Source organism: Panicum virgatum, chromosome 2K (genome assembly GCF_016808335.1).
Source record: "Panicum virgatum strain AP13 chromosome 2K, P.virgatum_v5, whole genome shotgun sequence".
NCBI lineage: Eukaryota > Viridiplantae > Streptophyta > Magnoliopsida > Poales > Poaceae > Panicum > Panicum virgatum.
The window spans coordinates 20,703,852-20,719,263 of NC_053137.1; the positions used below are offsets into that span (position 1 = coordinate 20,703,852).

The 15,412-nt window shown below is 51.3% G+C and overlaps 1 protein-coding gene across 1 annotated transcript; it reads left to right on the forward strand.

Annotated features, from left to right (window-relative positions):
• The first annotated feature begins 11,364 nt into the window (after window positions 1-11,364).
• Window positions 11,365-15,067, forward strand: LOC120671167. The gene is made up of 10 exons (XM_039951448.1): window positions 11,365-12,308; window positions 12,461-12,604; window positions 12,785-12,913; window positions 13,000-13,077; window positions 13,153-13,218; window positions 13,443-13,499; window positions 13,587-13,715; window positions 13,804-13,979; window positions 14,063-14,357; window positions 14,450-15,067. Exons 1-9 carry the CDS (start codon window positions 11,938-11,940, stop codon window positions 14,134-14,136), a joined length of 1,224 nt encoding a protein of 407 aa, XP_039807382.1. The 5' UTR covers window positions 11,365-11,937; the 3' UTR covers window positions 14,137-14,357; window positions 14,450-15,067.
• The last annotated feature ends 345 nt before the right edge of the window (window positions 15,068-15,412 follow it).

Here is a 15,412-nt window from a genome sequence, read left to right on the forward strand (position 1 = left end):
CCGGCCTCCAGCCTAGTGCCCCACTCCCGTTGGCCCAGTTCGAAGAACCATCCCGGCCACAACCCAGCTGCCCTCCCCCTCACGTGCGCTGCACGAGCAACGCTGCCGCTCCGTGTCGCTTGCGTTTCACGCGCGGGGGCGCTGCATGCTCTTGTACGGACGCCTTTCCAGTGAACCCCACTTGTCAGCCGCAGCAAAGGAGAGAAGTAGAGAACCTCCGTTGCCCTTCCGTCGCCCGTCCGAACAGCGCCGTCTCCACCTTCTTTCTCCGTACGAGCTGCTTTCCGTCCTCCCGCCGCTGCCCTCCGTCAAAACCGGCGTGGAAGCCACGCCACCTACCCCAGCTCCTGGATGCCTTTTTTTTTTTGAAATAAAGGGCAGGAGCACTGCCATGTCATTTAAGAAGATAGTAAGTTTACATCACGCGCCGAAACGAAACACCACCACCGCCACCACCCAAACAACGCACGCAAACAACACACGCGACAAAACGCTACACCACCACAAATTGGGATATAAGCCAAAAGAAGCCACTGCTAGCTGCGCCGTCATCGCCAACGCTGTGCCTCACCAACGCGGCCCGCTGCAAACAAAAGCGGCAACTCGAAACTCCTCCTCCATGGGAAAATCGCCCTCAAGCCACACACGATCGTTGATCCTCCAGTCCTAGTCGAACTTCAGCAGAACACTCCCGTCGCAGCGACGATGGAAAACACTGATCCTAGCCACTCTGCGTGGGGGCCTCGTCTCTCCCACCGCCTCGCACTCATCTGCCAAGGACTCAGATATCTAAAACCGCTATGAGAGCAACACCTCCGTCCAGCCGACACCGGAGTCACCACAGCACCATGCAGCGGCTCAAGATCTCAGCACCCATGGTCCCTCTGCACCTTCCTGTCAACACAGACTAAGCGCAATTCCACCATCGCCATGAGTCTCAAAAGCGACGCCTCCAAGAAGGGCACGACGCCGGTGCCGGTGGCACCGCCGTCGCTCGTCCAGAACTGGATAGAGTTTTCACCCGAGACCCACAAGCAACATGGTAGAGGAGCTCACCACAATGATGCCCCCAGCAGGGAAAGCAACGCACCATGGCGCCGCCACCATTGCCACCAACAGAAGCTATCGGTGAAGGCTTTGGCCCGATTCACCCCAAACCTACTGCAAAGCCCACTTCGCCGCCACCACAACGTCACATGCCGGAAGGAGGCCCGACGCAGCCCAAAGCGCCACCACGACGCTAGAAGCATGCCTCCGTGCTAGAGACGCCCAGCACAGACCACCCAGCTCCACCACCAAGATGACGCCGACCCAGCAGTACCATTGCAGAGAGAGGGAAAGGAGCCCCACCATAGCCGCAGCCATACGCCAACCCCGGCCAAGCCGCAGGCTGCCCCTGCCGGCTGCAGTCAGCCCCGGCCGGCCGTAGCCCGCCAAGACCGGCCGCTGCCGGCCTAGATCGAACGCTGCTAGCCATAACAGGCCGCAGGCGCCAGCCCCGTGCCAGCCACGGCCTGGGCCGGCTGCCGCCAGCCCCGAGCAAGCCGCGCCCCGCACCAGCCGCCGCCTTGCGCTAGCCTCAGCCGCGGCCGCCGGGGCCGTCCGTGCCGGTTGCCACCGTCGTCGCCGCATCCCAGCGCCGGCTGCCGCCCCCCACGCACCTCCACGTGCCTCCCATCGCGCGGCCACCGGATCCGTGGCCAGCCGCCGCCGCTGCGTCGCCGGCGACCAACCTTGAGGCGGCACGGGCGGCCGCGCCCGCCCGGAACCACCGAAGAAGAAGGAAGAAGCCTCGCCGCCGCCTTCCACGCGGGCCGCGCGGGCTGCCGGCAGCCCGCTCTGAGGGACCGAGAAGGCGACCAGAGGGGGTGTGAATGGGAGCCGATCAAAAATTCTCGCAATCGGAAGCTCGGCCTATGATCCCAAGTGCGCACCCAACCCTAGAGTCCTAGGTGAAGTGTAGAGTAGCTATAGAGGAGCTACACAAACACAAAACAACCCTAGGAACAAACGAGAATGGATCAGAGAAAGAATGCCAACGAGACAGCGGAAAACAGCACGGTATATAAACACCAGTTGAACCGACGAGTATAGATTTGAACTCGTCGGTCAAACCGACGTCACAGAGCCGGTAGCAGTAAAAAGTAAGCACCGGTTGAACCGATGCAGTGGCTTAGACAGCGTCAGTTCAACCGACGATCCTGCACCAGATGATCCGACAAAATCGACTTAAAACATCAGTGTAGTTGTCCAGAGAGAGCTCAAACGGACTTGTGAGCACCAGTTGAACCGACGTGCACAGAGGGCACCTCGTCGGTTTAACCGATGTGCTACAACAGTCAAGGCACAGAATCGCTCACCGGTTAAACCGGTGAGGAGTAAAATGAACTCGTCGGTTAAACGAGTCAAACTGCAATAAGAGAAGCACTGTCTCAGTATCACCGGTTGATCCGATGCACAAGAGAGAGAATGCACCGGTGCAACCAATCAAAACCCCAAAAAAACCCTAACTCAGAGCAACCTACTCACCGGTTGATCCGACGTGGGTAACTTTGAAAAACATTGGTTCATCCGGTGATAGGAAAAAACTCAACCCGAGCCCAGAAATGATTTTTTCAGTCTGCGCCTCGCCAAAAACTCGATGATTGAAGGATCAAATCAAGTCCAAATGAACTCAAATTTGGTAGGCATGATCACAAAGGCCTTGTAAACATGTCTACGAAAGTAATCGACGAATCACTCCATGGTTTGGGAGGAATCGAGGAATTCCTGAGCAAGAATGGGGTTTTCTCAAGAACGCAAAAACTTCGATTCGAGTGGACTCGTGATTCCGGGGGTTTTAGCACTAGGCTAGATGGATTAGAATCACCTCAAAGAGTCACGTGATCATCAAGAAACAACCCCTCATCTCGTGCTCAAGAATCGACAAAGGAAAATCGAATTCGTCACAAACAAAGCACAAGATGCATGAGATCGAAACGAAATCAAATCCCCGGAGGGCACAAGGAGGGAAGGGCCTCCTTTCCCATTCAATCTCAGTACAAGGACTCAAGAATCCATGGTTCAAATCCTACCCCTAGAGAAGAGAAAGGAGGATGAACAGAGAGGAGGAGAGGGGAGGCGCCAGGAGAAGGGCAGCGGCGTTCTGTCTGGGTGGCTGGCACAGGGGTGAGGGAGAGAGAGGAGGGGGTATTTATGGTGCCCACGCAGGGGTCCAAAATACCCTCAGACTTAAACTAGAGTCTAAAACGCCCGTAGGGGCTAAACTGGAAAAGGATACAAGGACTCATCCGACGGCCGAGGTTCTTTCTTCGAGTCGAAGTCTTCTCCACGATGCCGCCTGGTCGATGAAGATCCGGTTCGCGGTTTTGAAGGGTCCGCGAAACCCGGGTAGGTGGCCGGTTTTGAGAGAAAACCGACAAAACTCCACGCGCGGGAAGATTCCCGCCTCCACGCCGTGGCCCTGGACGCCGTTCCCGCCTCGGCCTTCTGACGACCCTAGACGCCGCACGACGCCCGTCACCTCCTCGCCCGCAGCGAGGCCCTAGACGCCGTCGACGCCCGTTCCTCCACCAGTCCCGAGACCGACGCCCGTGCCTCCACGACTTGGCGTCTTCAACCGCCGTCCGCCAGCTTGGTTTTGTGGCGCAAACCAAGAAACCCGCCATCCGTCGGTGCTTGCGCCCTTGATCCAGGAGTGGACGCCACAGCCGCCGCCCAGCTCGAGCTCCGGTCCCGGCTGCCCTTCACCGCCGTCCACCGCAGGGTCCATCGGCCACAGCACCTCCTCGGCAGCTTTCCGTCGACACTTGACGCCCGTGTACCTACAACCAAAGACCAAGCATACGATCACACCGCACGGTTGACAATTCAGTCATCACAGCTAGGAGAAGGTACTCAACATTCCTCACGCTCAGGCGGCGGCGCGGCGGGAGGAGGCGAGACAAGAGAGGTGGCGGCTAGGGTTTGGAGGTCCGCTCGGTCGCCCGCGCGGGGGGCGACGCGAGCGCACGCGAGACGCCTCTATCCAAGCCGGCAATATTGGAAGGAGAGTCGCTCCTGGATGCCCTTGGGCGCAGCAATGATCACAAACGCGACGTGCATAGCAAAGCCAAAAATCCACACACGCGGCCAAACCGTGATATATCTAAAAGAGCAATTTGCCTTTCTACTACGTGTCTTCAATCCTACTTCCGTCTCAAATTATTAATCGTTTTGATAACAAAATGACTAATAATTTATAATGGAGGGGTAGATTTTTTGCTAATATAAGCTAACAAATATAATTTGGTACCAATGGGCACAAAGTAGAGCCCAATGAGAATATTGGAGATAATTCTGAAGTAGAAATTGGATTGTGCTATGTTGAAGGACTGTGGTGCTATTGTCAAGATTAAATATATTCTTAAATCATTCTTACGAGCATGATCATGAGCCTTTTTAGAGTTCCAAAAAAAAGAAAAACCAAAACACTTGCAACCCCGGCCAGAGGCGGCCGCCGGCCGTGATGTGTTGCAGTTTTGCGCCGCTGCTGCCGCTCCATGCAAGGACCGCTCGTCCTCGTCCCCACCGTTTTAACGCCTGAACCATGCGAGCTCAGGAACGCTGCTGACGTCGAGCCAAGATTGTGAATTGTGATGTTTTGTTCTTCATTTTTTTCTCCTGGATTTCTTAGTTGATTTGCCTCGATTTATTACATTTGTGGCCCAACAATAAAGCTTCTTGTTGCCTTCCTACTCTAATTGATATACAATATGTATACACGTCTACAGTTTCTTCCCTTTAGTATAGCCCAGTACCAGAATAGATTGAAACATCGCCCGAATCCCTTATCAATAATGGATAATGCTGCTTGTTTTTTTTTAAATCCGTGGCTTGTTGGTTTCGAGTTGAATTGTGTTGGCGAGTTGAATTGTGTTGGCACGGACTGCGTGGGCCATATCTAGAGCAGAGGACCCACTTGTCATTAAATTATGATGTATCAAAAGTCAACGTACCGCAGAAACGGTCCTCTATTTATATATAGGTATATATAGATATAGGCCATGTTTGGATACCAGGGTTAGAGTTAGAGTTGGCTTTTTGGAGCTCATCTAACCCAAAAATATCCAAGCAGGGTGGGTTAGAGTGGGTTAGATGCATCTAACCCACCAAAAAAAAAACTATCCCCTCCAAGGGGTGCTTATTTGGGTTAGATTGGTGGGCCCCAATTCTTTTTACACCGTGGATACCTTATGTGGCCGAGTCTTCTCCATTCGCCGCTCCCCAAGATCCGCGGTGGCCCTCACCTCGCCGCCCATCCTCGCCGCGCCGGTTCATCCGCCCCTTGCCGCCCTGCGCTGCGGCCGCATCGCCCGCTGTGCCCTGCACCTGGCCGCCCTGCTCTGTCCGCCGCGGCCCTGCTCCTGCCGCCATGCATGTGCCGCCCTGCGCCTGCCGCTTTGCCAAGTGCAGGAAGGGGTGCCCCGGGGCTGTGGCGCTGGCGAGCTTGCTGTGTCACTTCGATTGGGAGGCAGCAAGCAAGGCGTGGGTCCTTGATACACATAGGGGGTGATTGGTTGGGTGGAGTAGCCCAAGCCTAGCCTAGATGTGACCATGCCCACCCCAAGCCAGACTATTGCAAGCACTGAAGGCTGTGTTTGGTTGGGTGCGTTAGAATATTTGGCCCGGCTTAGTTTTTGTTTGGTTACCTGCATGTTGAGGTGGCCTGCATTGCTTAGTGCAACCTGGGCCTGATTGGTTGTAGGATTTGGGCCTGGTCTGAGCACCGTGCGCCTGTTCCGGTATGCTTACCCATTCGGCCCAATTAAAAGGCACCGAGCCCTCTCTCACAAACCCTATTAGCTCGTCTTACCGCTCACCCTCCCGTCACCTCTTCCTCTCTCCATCCCCTTCCCCCTCTCCGCATCGAGGTCTCCTCCCCTTCGCCAGAGTGCCATGAGTGGTGTTGGGCCAGTTTCCAAGAGCGGCGAGGCGAACCAGACCGCGTCGCCGACCGCAGCTCCCTACAAGTTCGTGGAGGTTACCTCCCCGCAGGCCATTCTCATCGACTACTCCCCGTTCGTCTGCGCATCGGGGAGGCTGTGTGCTGGGTGCCTGGAGTACTACGCGTACAAGAGCAGTGCTGAGGCAGCAGCTGTGGCAGCAAAGAAGATGACGAGCGGCTCGGATCCCACCAGTTCGGAGTCCCCCCCTTTCGGACGCATCAGAGGAAGAAGATGGCCAAGAGGAGGACGACGAATCTGAGGAAGAAGATGGCCAAGAGGAGGACGACAAATCAAAGGGGAACACCGTCGACTCATCGCCATTAACACCGGTTCGTGAACTCTCTTCACCTCCTATGTACAGAAATCGATGATTTTTAGATTCGAGAATCTGTTTATTAGTTCGTTAGGGTTTGTTACTGTGCACTGCCATTTGCTTGAGTAGTTCTAGTGTAGACTCGTTCATGTATGATTCTCACAATGAAATTGGTAAAAATATTGTTCGATTGGGTGTGAATGCAGCCGGCGTCAGTTAGACAGATCCCAGATGGCATGGAGATAGAAGATTGGGGTGGAATTGACAGTGTGACCGGGTATAGGTGCCGCCATGGGATGCGTCCTAGGCGTATGCTGTGCTGGGATGGCACCAACACTGGTCGTCGCTACCTGGGATGCCCTCTGCAGGTATGAATTGTTGCTACAAGTTGAGCATGACATTTGATTCAAAGGCATTTGTTGTTTTGCACCAATGATTACTGATTGTGCCTACATTTTTGTGCCAGGGAAAGTCATTGATGTGCCGTTTTGTGAAATAGATTGATGATGAATGGCCGGCTAAGTTCCAAGAAGTTGCATCCACTCTGTGGGATGTTGTAGCCAAGTTCAAGAAGAGAGCAGATGATGCCCAAGTTGAGTTCCTGGGAGCAATTCAACTTAGGAACGAAATCTTTGAAGAGAAGGAAGCTCTGCTGAGTGAAAAACAAGATTGGGCCAGAGAGCATGCAGTCATCATCAGGGAGAAGAAGGAAGTTCAGAGGGAGATCACCATGAGGGTTAAAGAGAACAAGATGTTGTTCTGTCTATTCTTGTGCATGCTTGCTATGATGGTGGCAGTGCTTGTTGGGCTAATCCTGAAGAAGTAGTGAAGACCGGGTGTAGGATGTCTAGTTTGACCAGGCACAAGTGCTTTTTGTGTGTGTGATGCACATCCTTGAAACCCTTGTCAGTCCTCACACCTTCGGCGACAAGATCAGCAAAGCGTCGCAGCACAAAGCCGGACATCGCTGCGGTCCACTGCAACCTAGCATGGGCAGCATTGCCATTCCCACCATTTCCTTCATGTCCCCCCAGAACCTCGTGCACCTCATCAACAACATCAGCCATTCCTACCCACATTCATTCCAGAATTCAAAATTGACAACAGCTCCCAATTCATAATATGATGCATAGTAAACAAAATGTTAGGAGATAGTTCCCAGTTCATCATTGCAAGTGCAAATGGTCTCAGTTCAAAGCTAAAGATACATGAATCACATAAGGCATGCACACCACAAGTCACCACTACAAGTTCAGATTCCAAAAAAAGGTAGAAACATGCCATGACTGATTTAGAGTAAACTAGTTCCTAACTCCAGCCCTGTTCTGCCACATTTGTTGTGCCCAAGTATCTCTCTTTGCTGCCCAAGTTGTGTTGTCCATGAGGACATCATTGGGTGCAGCAGGATTACTTGGATTAGCAATCCATTCATCTTTATGGGGTACGTGTTCATCCACACCATGCCTAAGTATCCAGTTGTGCAAGATACAACAAGCGAGTGCTAGCTTAACTTGGGTCTTGTAAGGATGGAAAGGCTTGTTGTCCAGAATCTTGAACCTATTCTTAAGTGCACCAAATGCTCTCTCGACGGTCACTCTTAAAAGAAGAATGACGAAGATTGAACAACTCTCTTGGATTCTGAGGGTTCCTGGTACCATACTCCCTCAAATGGTACCTTGTGCCCCTGTATGGTGGCAGAAAACCAGGCCTCACCGCATAACCAGCATCTCCTAGGAAAAATTTGCCTATCAAGGTCAAGAAAGGGAAGTGGATCAATAACAAAATCTGTGTTGTGCCTAATGTGACAACAAGACTGTGTATACCTTGTGGTACTTTGAGGCCATCATCCCTCTGAATGACATCAGTCAGGATAAGGGCATCATGTGCTGAGCCTTCCCAACTAGCTAGGACATAGGTGAACCTAAGATCAAAATCCACAGCGGCCATTACATTCTGGGTGGTGGTGTGCTTCCTTCCTAGAAAAGCGGCTCTTGATTTCGTAGGCACTCTAGCAAGCACATGAGTGCCATCAATTGTACCAACACAATCCTACAATAATGGCTACCACATTAGGACAGTAGCTAATATGTGTAACTAGAAATTTTATTGCAACACAGGATAGTAGGAGGAACCTTGAAGTAGGGATTCCAACGGCGGCTGTTTTGAATACGTGCAGGGACATTGGTTGAGGGTGGCAGCATCATTTCAGCTCTCAGCTCCCCAATAGCAAACAACACCTCTTGAAAGTACCTACTGATAGTTTCAATAGACCTATAGAAAGGAAACTCGATGCACCTGAACCTTTGATTGTGACCAACAACATGCAAAAACATTGCAACCTGCTCCTCAATATTGCAGTGGATGCTATCCCTGAGGAGGCCCCTGTTGCGGAAAAGGTCACACAACTGGAAGAAGGGTGCCCTCCGCATCCTGAGCAGATTGACACAGTGGGTATCATCTGAGTGGTAGATGATCCTCAAGTTGTTCTGTCGCTGCTCATCCCTAACCTCAAGTTGTTCTGTCGCTGCTCATCCCTAGCGCTCAGAGGTCCATAAGTTATACCAACCCTAGAATTTGAAAGACGCCTAAACCTAGCGATCATCCATGCACAGATAACACTGACAAGTGTTGCCCCCCCCTAACAATGAGCTGACGGCGCCTAGCACCAAGACCATCTTCCATGGCTAAGATAAAAAAATGTGCAAAAATTAGATCATGTAGTGGTGACATTGTGCAGCAACCAACAAAGATTCAATCAAAATACCACGGCTGCGACGAGCGCCACCCAGTGATAAGGTTAAGCATAACATCATTGACCATTTGCACAAGCTCGAGTACAGAAAATAGATAGTAAAATTAAACCTTCACATTTACAAGAAAATATAGCATCTAACAACCACAGGCATGGTGAAATCAGTGAGGAATCAATAGATCTGGAAGGGAAAAATGACATAGCATTCAAGAAATTAAAGAAACGAAAGATGCAGCAACATTCCAAAAGTAGACGACGAGAAACAACGAAGAGAGGAGGAAGATTAGGAGTCGGGCCATGAGCCGCGGCTGGGAACGGAGCGGCAGCCTGCTTCGACTGGGAGAAGAATGTTTGCCGGCGCGGGGAGACAACAGCTAGCGAGAGCGAGGAGCGAGCCCGTGTTGGCGGCGCGAGCAGGGAGTGGAGTGGAGCGAGCGGTAACCCTAGCGGTGAGGATTGAGTTTTGTTGCCTGCACTGGTGGAGCGTGCGGAGTGCGACTCGGGCCACCGAGATGCCCAGCCCAAGTGCAAGCCAGGCTGCACAACTTGGAAACGGCCGATTCCCACGTTCCCAGCAATGCAGGCCGGACCGGTACTTTTGCACTACCGAAGCCTGGCTTTGGACCTTCTGCAGGAAAACAAACAGGGCTGGGCTGCATTGCTGGAGCCTGTCTAAGGGGCTGGCCACCCAACCAATCACCCCCATACTGAGTACATGCGTTTTATATATTCAGGTTGTGTTCTAGTAGCACTGTACTACCAATATAGCACGTATATACTAGTACTATCACATTTTAGTAGTACTACTGGACCTACTGTGTGGTTCAAAGATAGCAGTGGAATTTTGACGGCAATGAATAGGCCTCGTTTGTATTTATGGATATGAATTGTTTGTGTCATTTGTGAGTAGTAGGAGATCACACAATTGCTAGCCACACTAGATCTGACTAAAAAGAGGCCACATGATTGGAAAAGTGTATTTATTGTCCATCTAACCTTTACATTCAAACACTTATTTAGGTACAGTTAGTTTTGAATTAGTCATGAACTAGAAACTAACTCTAACTTCTAATTCTATTAGAGTATCCAAACAGTGCCATAGATACTAAATTATTCAATTTCATTTAGAGTTTCGTTGCACTTTGGTCCGAACTTCGTCAATGCAAACCTTCTGTACTTCTTCGGTTTCGATCCGAAAATGGCGTCCCTAACAACGAGTACGCCTACCGCTATGTGATTTGACGCTGTAGAAAGGGTCTATTTTCAGCGGTTCAAATCATCATGGGTCAAATATAAAAACTTTTATTAAAAAAGCTGAATTGCAAAAAATATCCTGAGGCTAGGACTAGTACTGGTGAGTTCCCACGAGGGCGCCGGCGCCGGCCCAGGCACCACGCACCACGCCGACGGTCAAAGTCAACGCCCCGGCGGCCGGTTCTTCAGCAGAGCTGGCTATCGACGTGGCACGTCGAGCGGGGCACCCTCCAATGGGCCTTAAATGCTCCACGGGCCTGTGACTGACACGATCTGGCCTCACCTGGCGCGGCCCGGCGACATCTCCCGCCCGATGAGGATTTTTAGTTCTAAGGTACCGTGGGGGGTTATCTGGACCGTGTACCTGTGCACCGAGATTTGCGCCGGGATGCTTCCGTAGACAGCTAATGGTTCATTAAGAAAGCGATCGTCAGATCAACCTGACAAAATACGTATAGCATACGATGTGACTTTTCCCACTAAGGCTTTCCAAAAAAATTTTGTACAACACCCGTCACATTAAATCTTTCGACACATGTATGAAGCATTAAATACAATTAAAATAAATAATTAATTATACAATCTAACTAATTAACACGAGATGAATCTTTTAAATTTAATTAGTCTATAATTAGATATTGTTTGTCAAATAACAACGAAATATACTACAATAGCAAAACTCAAATTTTCTCACCAACTAAACACACCCTAAATTTCGTGGATGGGACTCTGTCCCGCGGCGCCTGTTCTGTCCCCGCGGCTACGACGCGGAACAGGATTTCGAAATTCAAACGGAAAGGTAGCATAAAAAATCGTCGTCGTGCTCTAGGGGTGCGTTTGGTTCACAAGCGACCTGGACGGATGCTTTTGTTTGGTTCACGAGCGCTGGAACCGAGCCATTCGGTGGAGAGAATATTCGCTGATGATTCGGGACGGCTCGATTCGAAAAAATCGGTCGAACCCAGCCATCCCACTTGGACGGCGCGAGACGCCGTGATAGAGGCGAGTGGCAGCCCAGCCGTGCGGGCGAGCAGTGCCGGCGGGAAGCTGTGGGGCCGCCACGGCGGCATCGGAGCAGCGGCGGCCGGCGGGAGGCGGCGGAGGGCCGCGGCCGCGCCCTGCTCCTGCCGCGACGGCCAGCGAGAGGCAGCGGAGGGCCTCGGCCGCGCCCTGCTCCTGCCGCGACGGCCGGCGAGAGGCGGCGCAGGGCCTCAGTCGCGCTCTGCTCCAATCGCGGTGGCCACCAGCCCACACCACGAGGCGGCGCGGGGCCGCAGCTGCGGCCGCGCCTGCCCGAGCCGCGGGGGCCGGCGAGAGGCGCGCAGGGCCGCGTCCGCGCCTGCTCTAGCCGTGGCGTCCCGCAATCGATGGTGACGCGAGTCGCGACCATGGCTGCTCGAGGCGTCGCAGGATGCAGGGCAGGGGCGGCTCCTGATGCAGGACGACGGGGAGGCTGCATCACGCGGAAGGGAAGGGTGAGATGATTTGGCTGACGCATAGACCCCACCCTAAGGGCAGCTAACGGATAACGTTCTATTTCTCTTCCATCCGTCCAACCAAACGCAGAACAGAACCACTCCATTCTCCAACCAAACATTATATATGGAGCCATCTCATTCCTAGAACCTGAAATGGATCCACTCCATCCTATCTCGCTCTCCCCCCAAACACTACCTGGGCCTCCCTCAGTTCCACGTCGTCTCATTTCCACTCATCCCCCACCCCACCCCGACGGGCGCGGCCCGTACGGCGACACAGGAGTCATGGCGCCCGAGAAACCCGGCGGCCCCAAGCTCCGCCCAGTGGATGGAGAAGGGGCAAGACGTCGGCAAGAGTTGATTCCTGGAGGAGAGGGTAGGCTTGTAGCAGCAGATGCGCCTCTCCGCGGATTCTTTGGTGCAGGAGGTGGGGAATGCAAAGGTGTGCTAGTGAAGGTTGCTTCATCTTCTTCAGCAGCTGTTCGTCAAGAGAGCCGCACTTCATCCGTTGTGTCGTTGCAGAGGTACGAACAAACAGGGTTATATTGTTAGGACGCAGTACATCATGTTTCCAGTACGCACAGACCCTGTTGTTGTAGATGAACTAGGAAGCAAATGTAGGATTTGGATGCTCGCGGCAATTAATAGCTGCTCTGTTTCGTGGAGGGGAGAATAGGGTTGCTGCCGGAGATCCGCCTCTCCCCAGCTTGCTTGGTCCGGACGGTGGAGACTCGGATGCTGCGGTCGTCAAGGTTACTTCATCTTCTTCAGCAGATGTTCGTCCGGGGAGACCAATTTCATCAGTCCACTTGTTGCAGAGGTAAGAAAAAGAAGAGCAATGGTGTCATAAGCAAGTACATGATGTTTCTTGAGCGCACGTATTCTCTGTTTGTGGATGTACTAGGTACCTTTTGCTGGATTTTGGTTCCTCGAAACAATTACTAGCTGTACTAATTTGATTAAGGTAGTTATGTTGGCCAAATTTTAACTCGGGCAGTAGCTTGAATTCTTGCAGCGGTAAAGGGAATAATGATTTTTCATGGGTGGAGGGCATGCTAACTGAGGATATAAGCAGAGTCACACTGATAGAGCCAAATGCTGCACTTGATTTGAATGTCTCTTGTGGCAGGTATGCCGAAACTTTAATCTCATTCGAACTCCTTTGGTCTAATTGCGCCTTGTCTGATCTGTTGCTTTTGACTTATGCTGAACAAGTGAATCAAGCAACCAATGGACTGGAGTGAGTGAAATTGTACATCGGGGGGTGTTGTCTGGGGTACCAGGATGTGCGCAGTAAGTCAGTTCTCTGACGTTATACATTCTGCAGTTAAAGTATTTTCATTTCGATGACAGAACTGCTGTGTGCAGTAATATTGGGGGTCAACCTGGCAGAGAAGCTTGCGAATCCATTGATTGTGGAGTGAATAGTGAGAGGTACACAATGCAAATTTGGTGTTGGCATATATCCTGGGTCGGCTTCTGCATTTTTTAATTTTTATTTCCAGACTAGCAATGACATTATCATTTATCTGGAGATCTCTATAGTTTTGGGTGGAAGTTATTTAAGTACATGTGGGGGAGTCTGCTTAGTACTGGATGCGGGATAAATTGAAATGTTTGTTACATTATGTGATCCGGCTTCTTTTTTTTTTCTGCAGCAACAGAGGGAGATGGAGGCCACAAGATGTTTGTTCAGCTATCAAAGAATGTTCCAGGTATCAGGGAAACATGGTGCACCATCTTGATGTTTATCAGTTTTATTGCTTGACCTCAAATATATTTTGTTTACTAAAAAATTTCAGAGATGGTCCTTTGAGGGAAAATATTAATCCTGAAGTATCAAAGAAACTGGATTTCAATCCTGTAGTAGCAGCGTGCAACGGGGGAGTAAAATCAGCAGCACAGGATATAATTGTAGTAGCAGATGCGAGGTAGTACTAGTGCAGTATAATGTTATTTTAGTAGCATTTTTTATAGTCAACCAGGTGTCCGTTTAATTCTAATTTTTTGTTGTCGCAGTGCGGTTGGGGAAACCGGGTATTGCCGAGATATGTTGGACTTAAAAATGTTATTCCTGACGACAATGGGTCGGGTGAGTTGGTTGCGGAGTGCTCAGTGCAGAAAGACGCAAGTATCTCGATCGCAGCAGTGCAATCTGCTGTGTCTGGTCACAAACAGCTTGCGTGGAAAAGAAGGTTAGTGGCAGATAGTCCAGTTTTACTTTGGGGAGGTCGGAGTGGCCATTATTTTTGACTTAGCGAACCTTTGTTTTTTTCAGGAACACAACAAGTGGTGGCCCGGACTATAGGGTTCCTGTCCCTGGGAAGGCCAGTGCGCTGCAACAAGCATTGATGAAGTTTGCGGACCGTACAAGTGATTACATAATAAACCCAACAATTGGGACAGAGTTTGATCACTGTGATGAGGCTTATGAATACTACAACTTGTATTCATGGGAATGTGGTTTTGGGATACGTTGGGGTAAGAAGCGGTGGTCTGAGAAAAAAAGGAAATGAGATGGAGTGGAAACAACGCCATACCAGCTAGCCCAGGAATTTTATTGCAGTTGTCGGGTAAGTCACCGTTCTGATCTTGTTTTCATACAGATGGTGGAGATATTTTCCTCCTGTGCAAATATTGATAGCTGAGTGCTATGTTTGAGCAGGGTCATCCAGAAGCGAATGTGAAGACATGTTCATCCAAAACAAATTGTAGAGCAATGCTCCGTTTGCATCGCACAGAAGATAATGGATGGGTTGTAGTTGAGCACATTTCTGAGCATAATCATCCGCTGTCTGAAACATATGGAGAGAAAAAGCATTGGCCTTCGCATCACCATTTAGATAAGTTCAGAAAAGATCTTATACGCATGCTCCGAGAAAACAACATTGGTATTACCAAATTGTATAGTATTCTAGGCAATTTTTTTGGGTCAATGCAGAATGTGCCAGCCACTAAGAGATGTTTGAAGACAGTGTCATGGTGGGACTCCAGTACAGGCGCCGCAACAAGATTAGTCAAGAGTCCTAGTTTGTTTTTATTTTCTTTTTGTGTGGCTTATCTAGTTTATTTGAGTCGGTTTGTTACCAGGCGCGGTAGCTTATAAACCGTGACCTGCAGTTAGTTGAGGAGATTAGATTGTATCTCAGATCGGTTCTTGGGTCCCTGCCTCCCTGGCGCGCAGAGAGCTTCAACCATAGCTCCAGCGCGCCGGCAAGGTCCAGGGCCAAGGCCGGCCACTACCTTTGAATATAATCTTCGTCGTGTTCCTTTCACCAATTCCAATCCCTCTCTAGCCCGTGACATCTTGGTATCAGCTAGCTCTGGTTCCGGATCCATGGCGGCAGACGGCGAGCAGTCTCTTCTCGAGAACACCGTCGATGAGATGCTCACAACCCTCACCGACCTCGCCGCCAAGGTTTCTGAACTCGCCACGCAGACCGCCGCCCTCAAACCCTTGCTGCCGCTCGCCAAGCAACTGGATGGCTTGCCGGACAAGGTGACCACCCTTCAAGCTGCGGCGTTCGAAGGCTCCAACCAGATCGCCGCCTTGAACCTTGCCGTCTCACGCCTGGAGAAGGCGCAGCGCGGCGACAAGGAGCCCTCCGAGGTGGACGCCCCCGGGGGG

Bases quoted from the DNA above. Each gene is read 5' to 3' on its own strand.
- LOC120671167 (XM_039951448.1), top strand. From the start codon at position 11,938: ATGGATCCACTCCATCCTATCTCGCTCTCCCCCCAAACACTACCTGGG. The intron at 13,500-13,586 runs GTATCAGGGAAA...AAAAAATTTCAG, and splicing joins GCTATCAAAGAATGTTCCAG to AGATGGTCCTTTGAGGGAAA. The intron at 13,980-14,062 runs GTTAGTGGCAGA...TGTTTTTTTCAG, and splicing joins CAGCTTGCGTGGAAAAGAAG to GAACACAACAAGTGGTGGCC.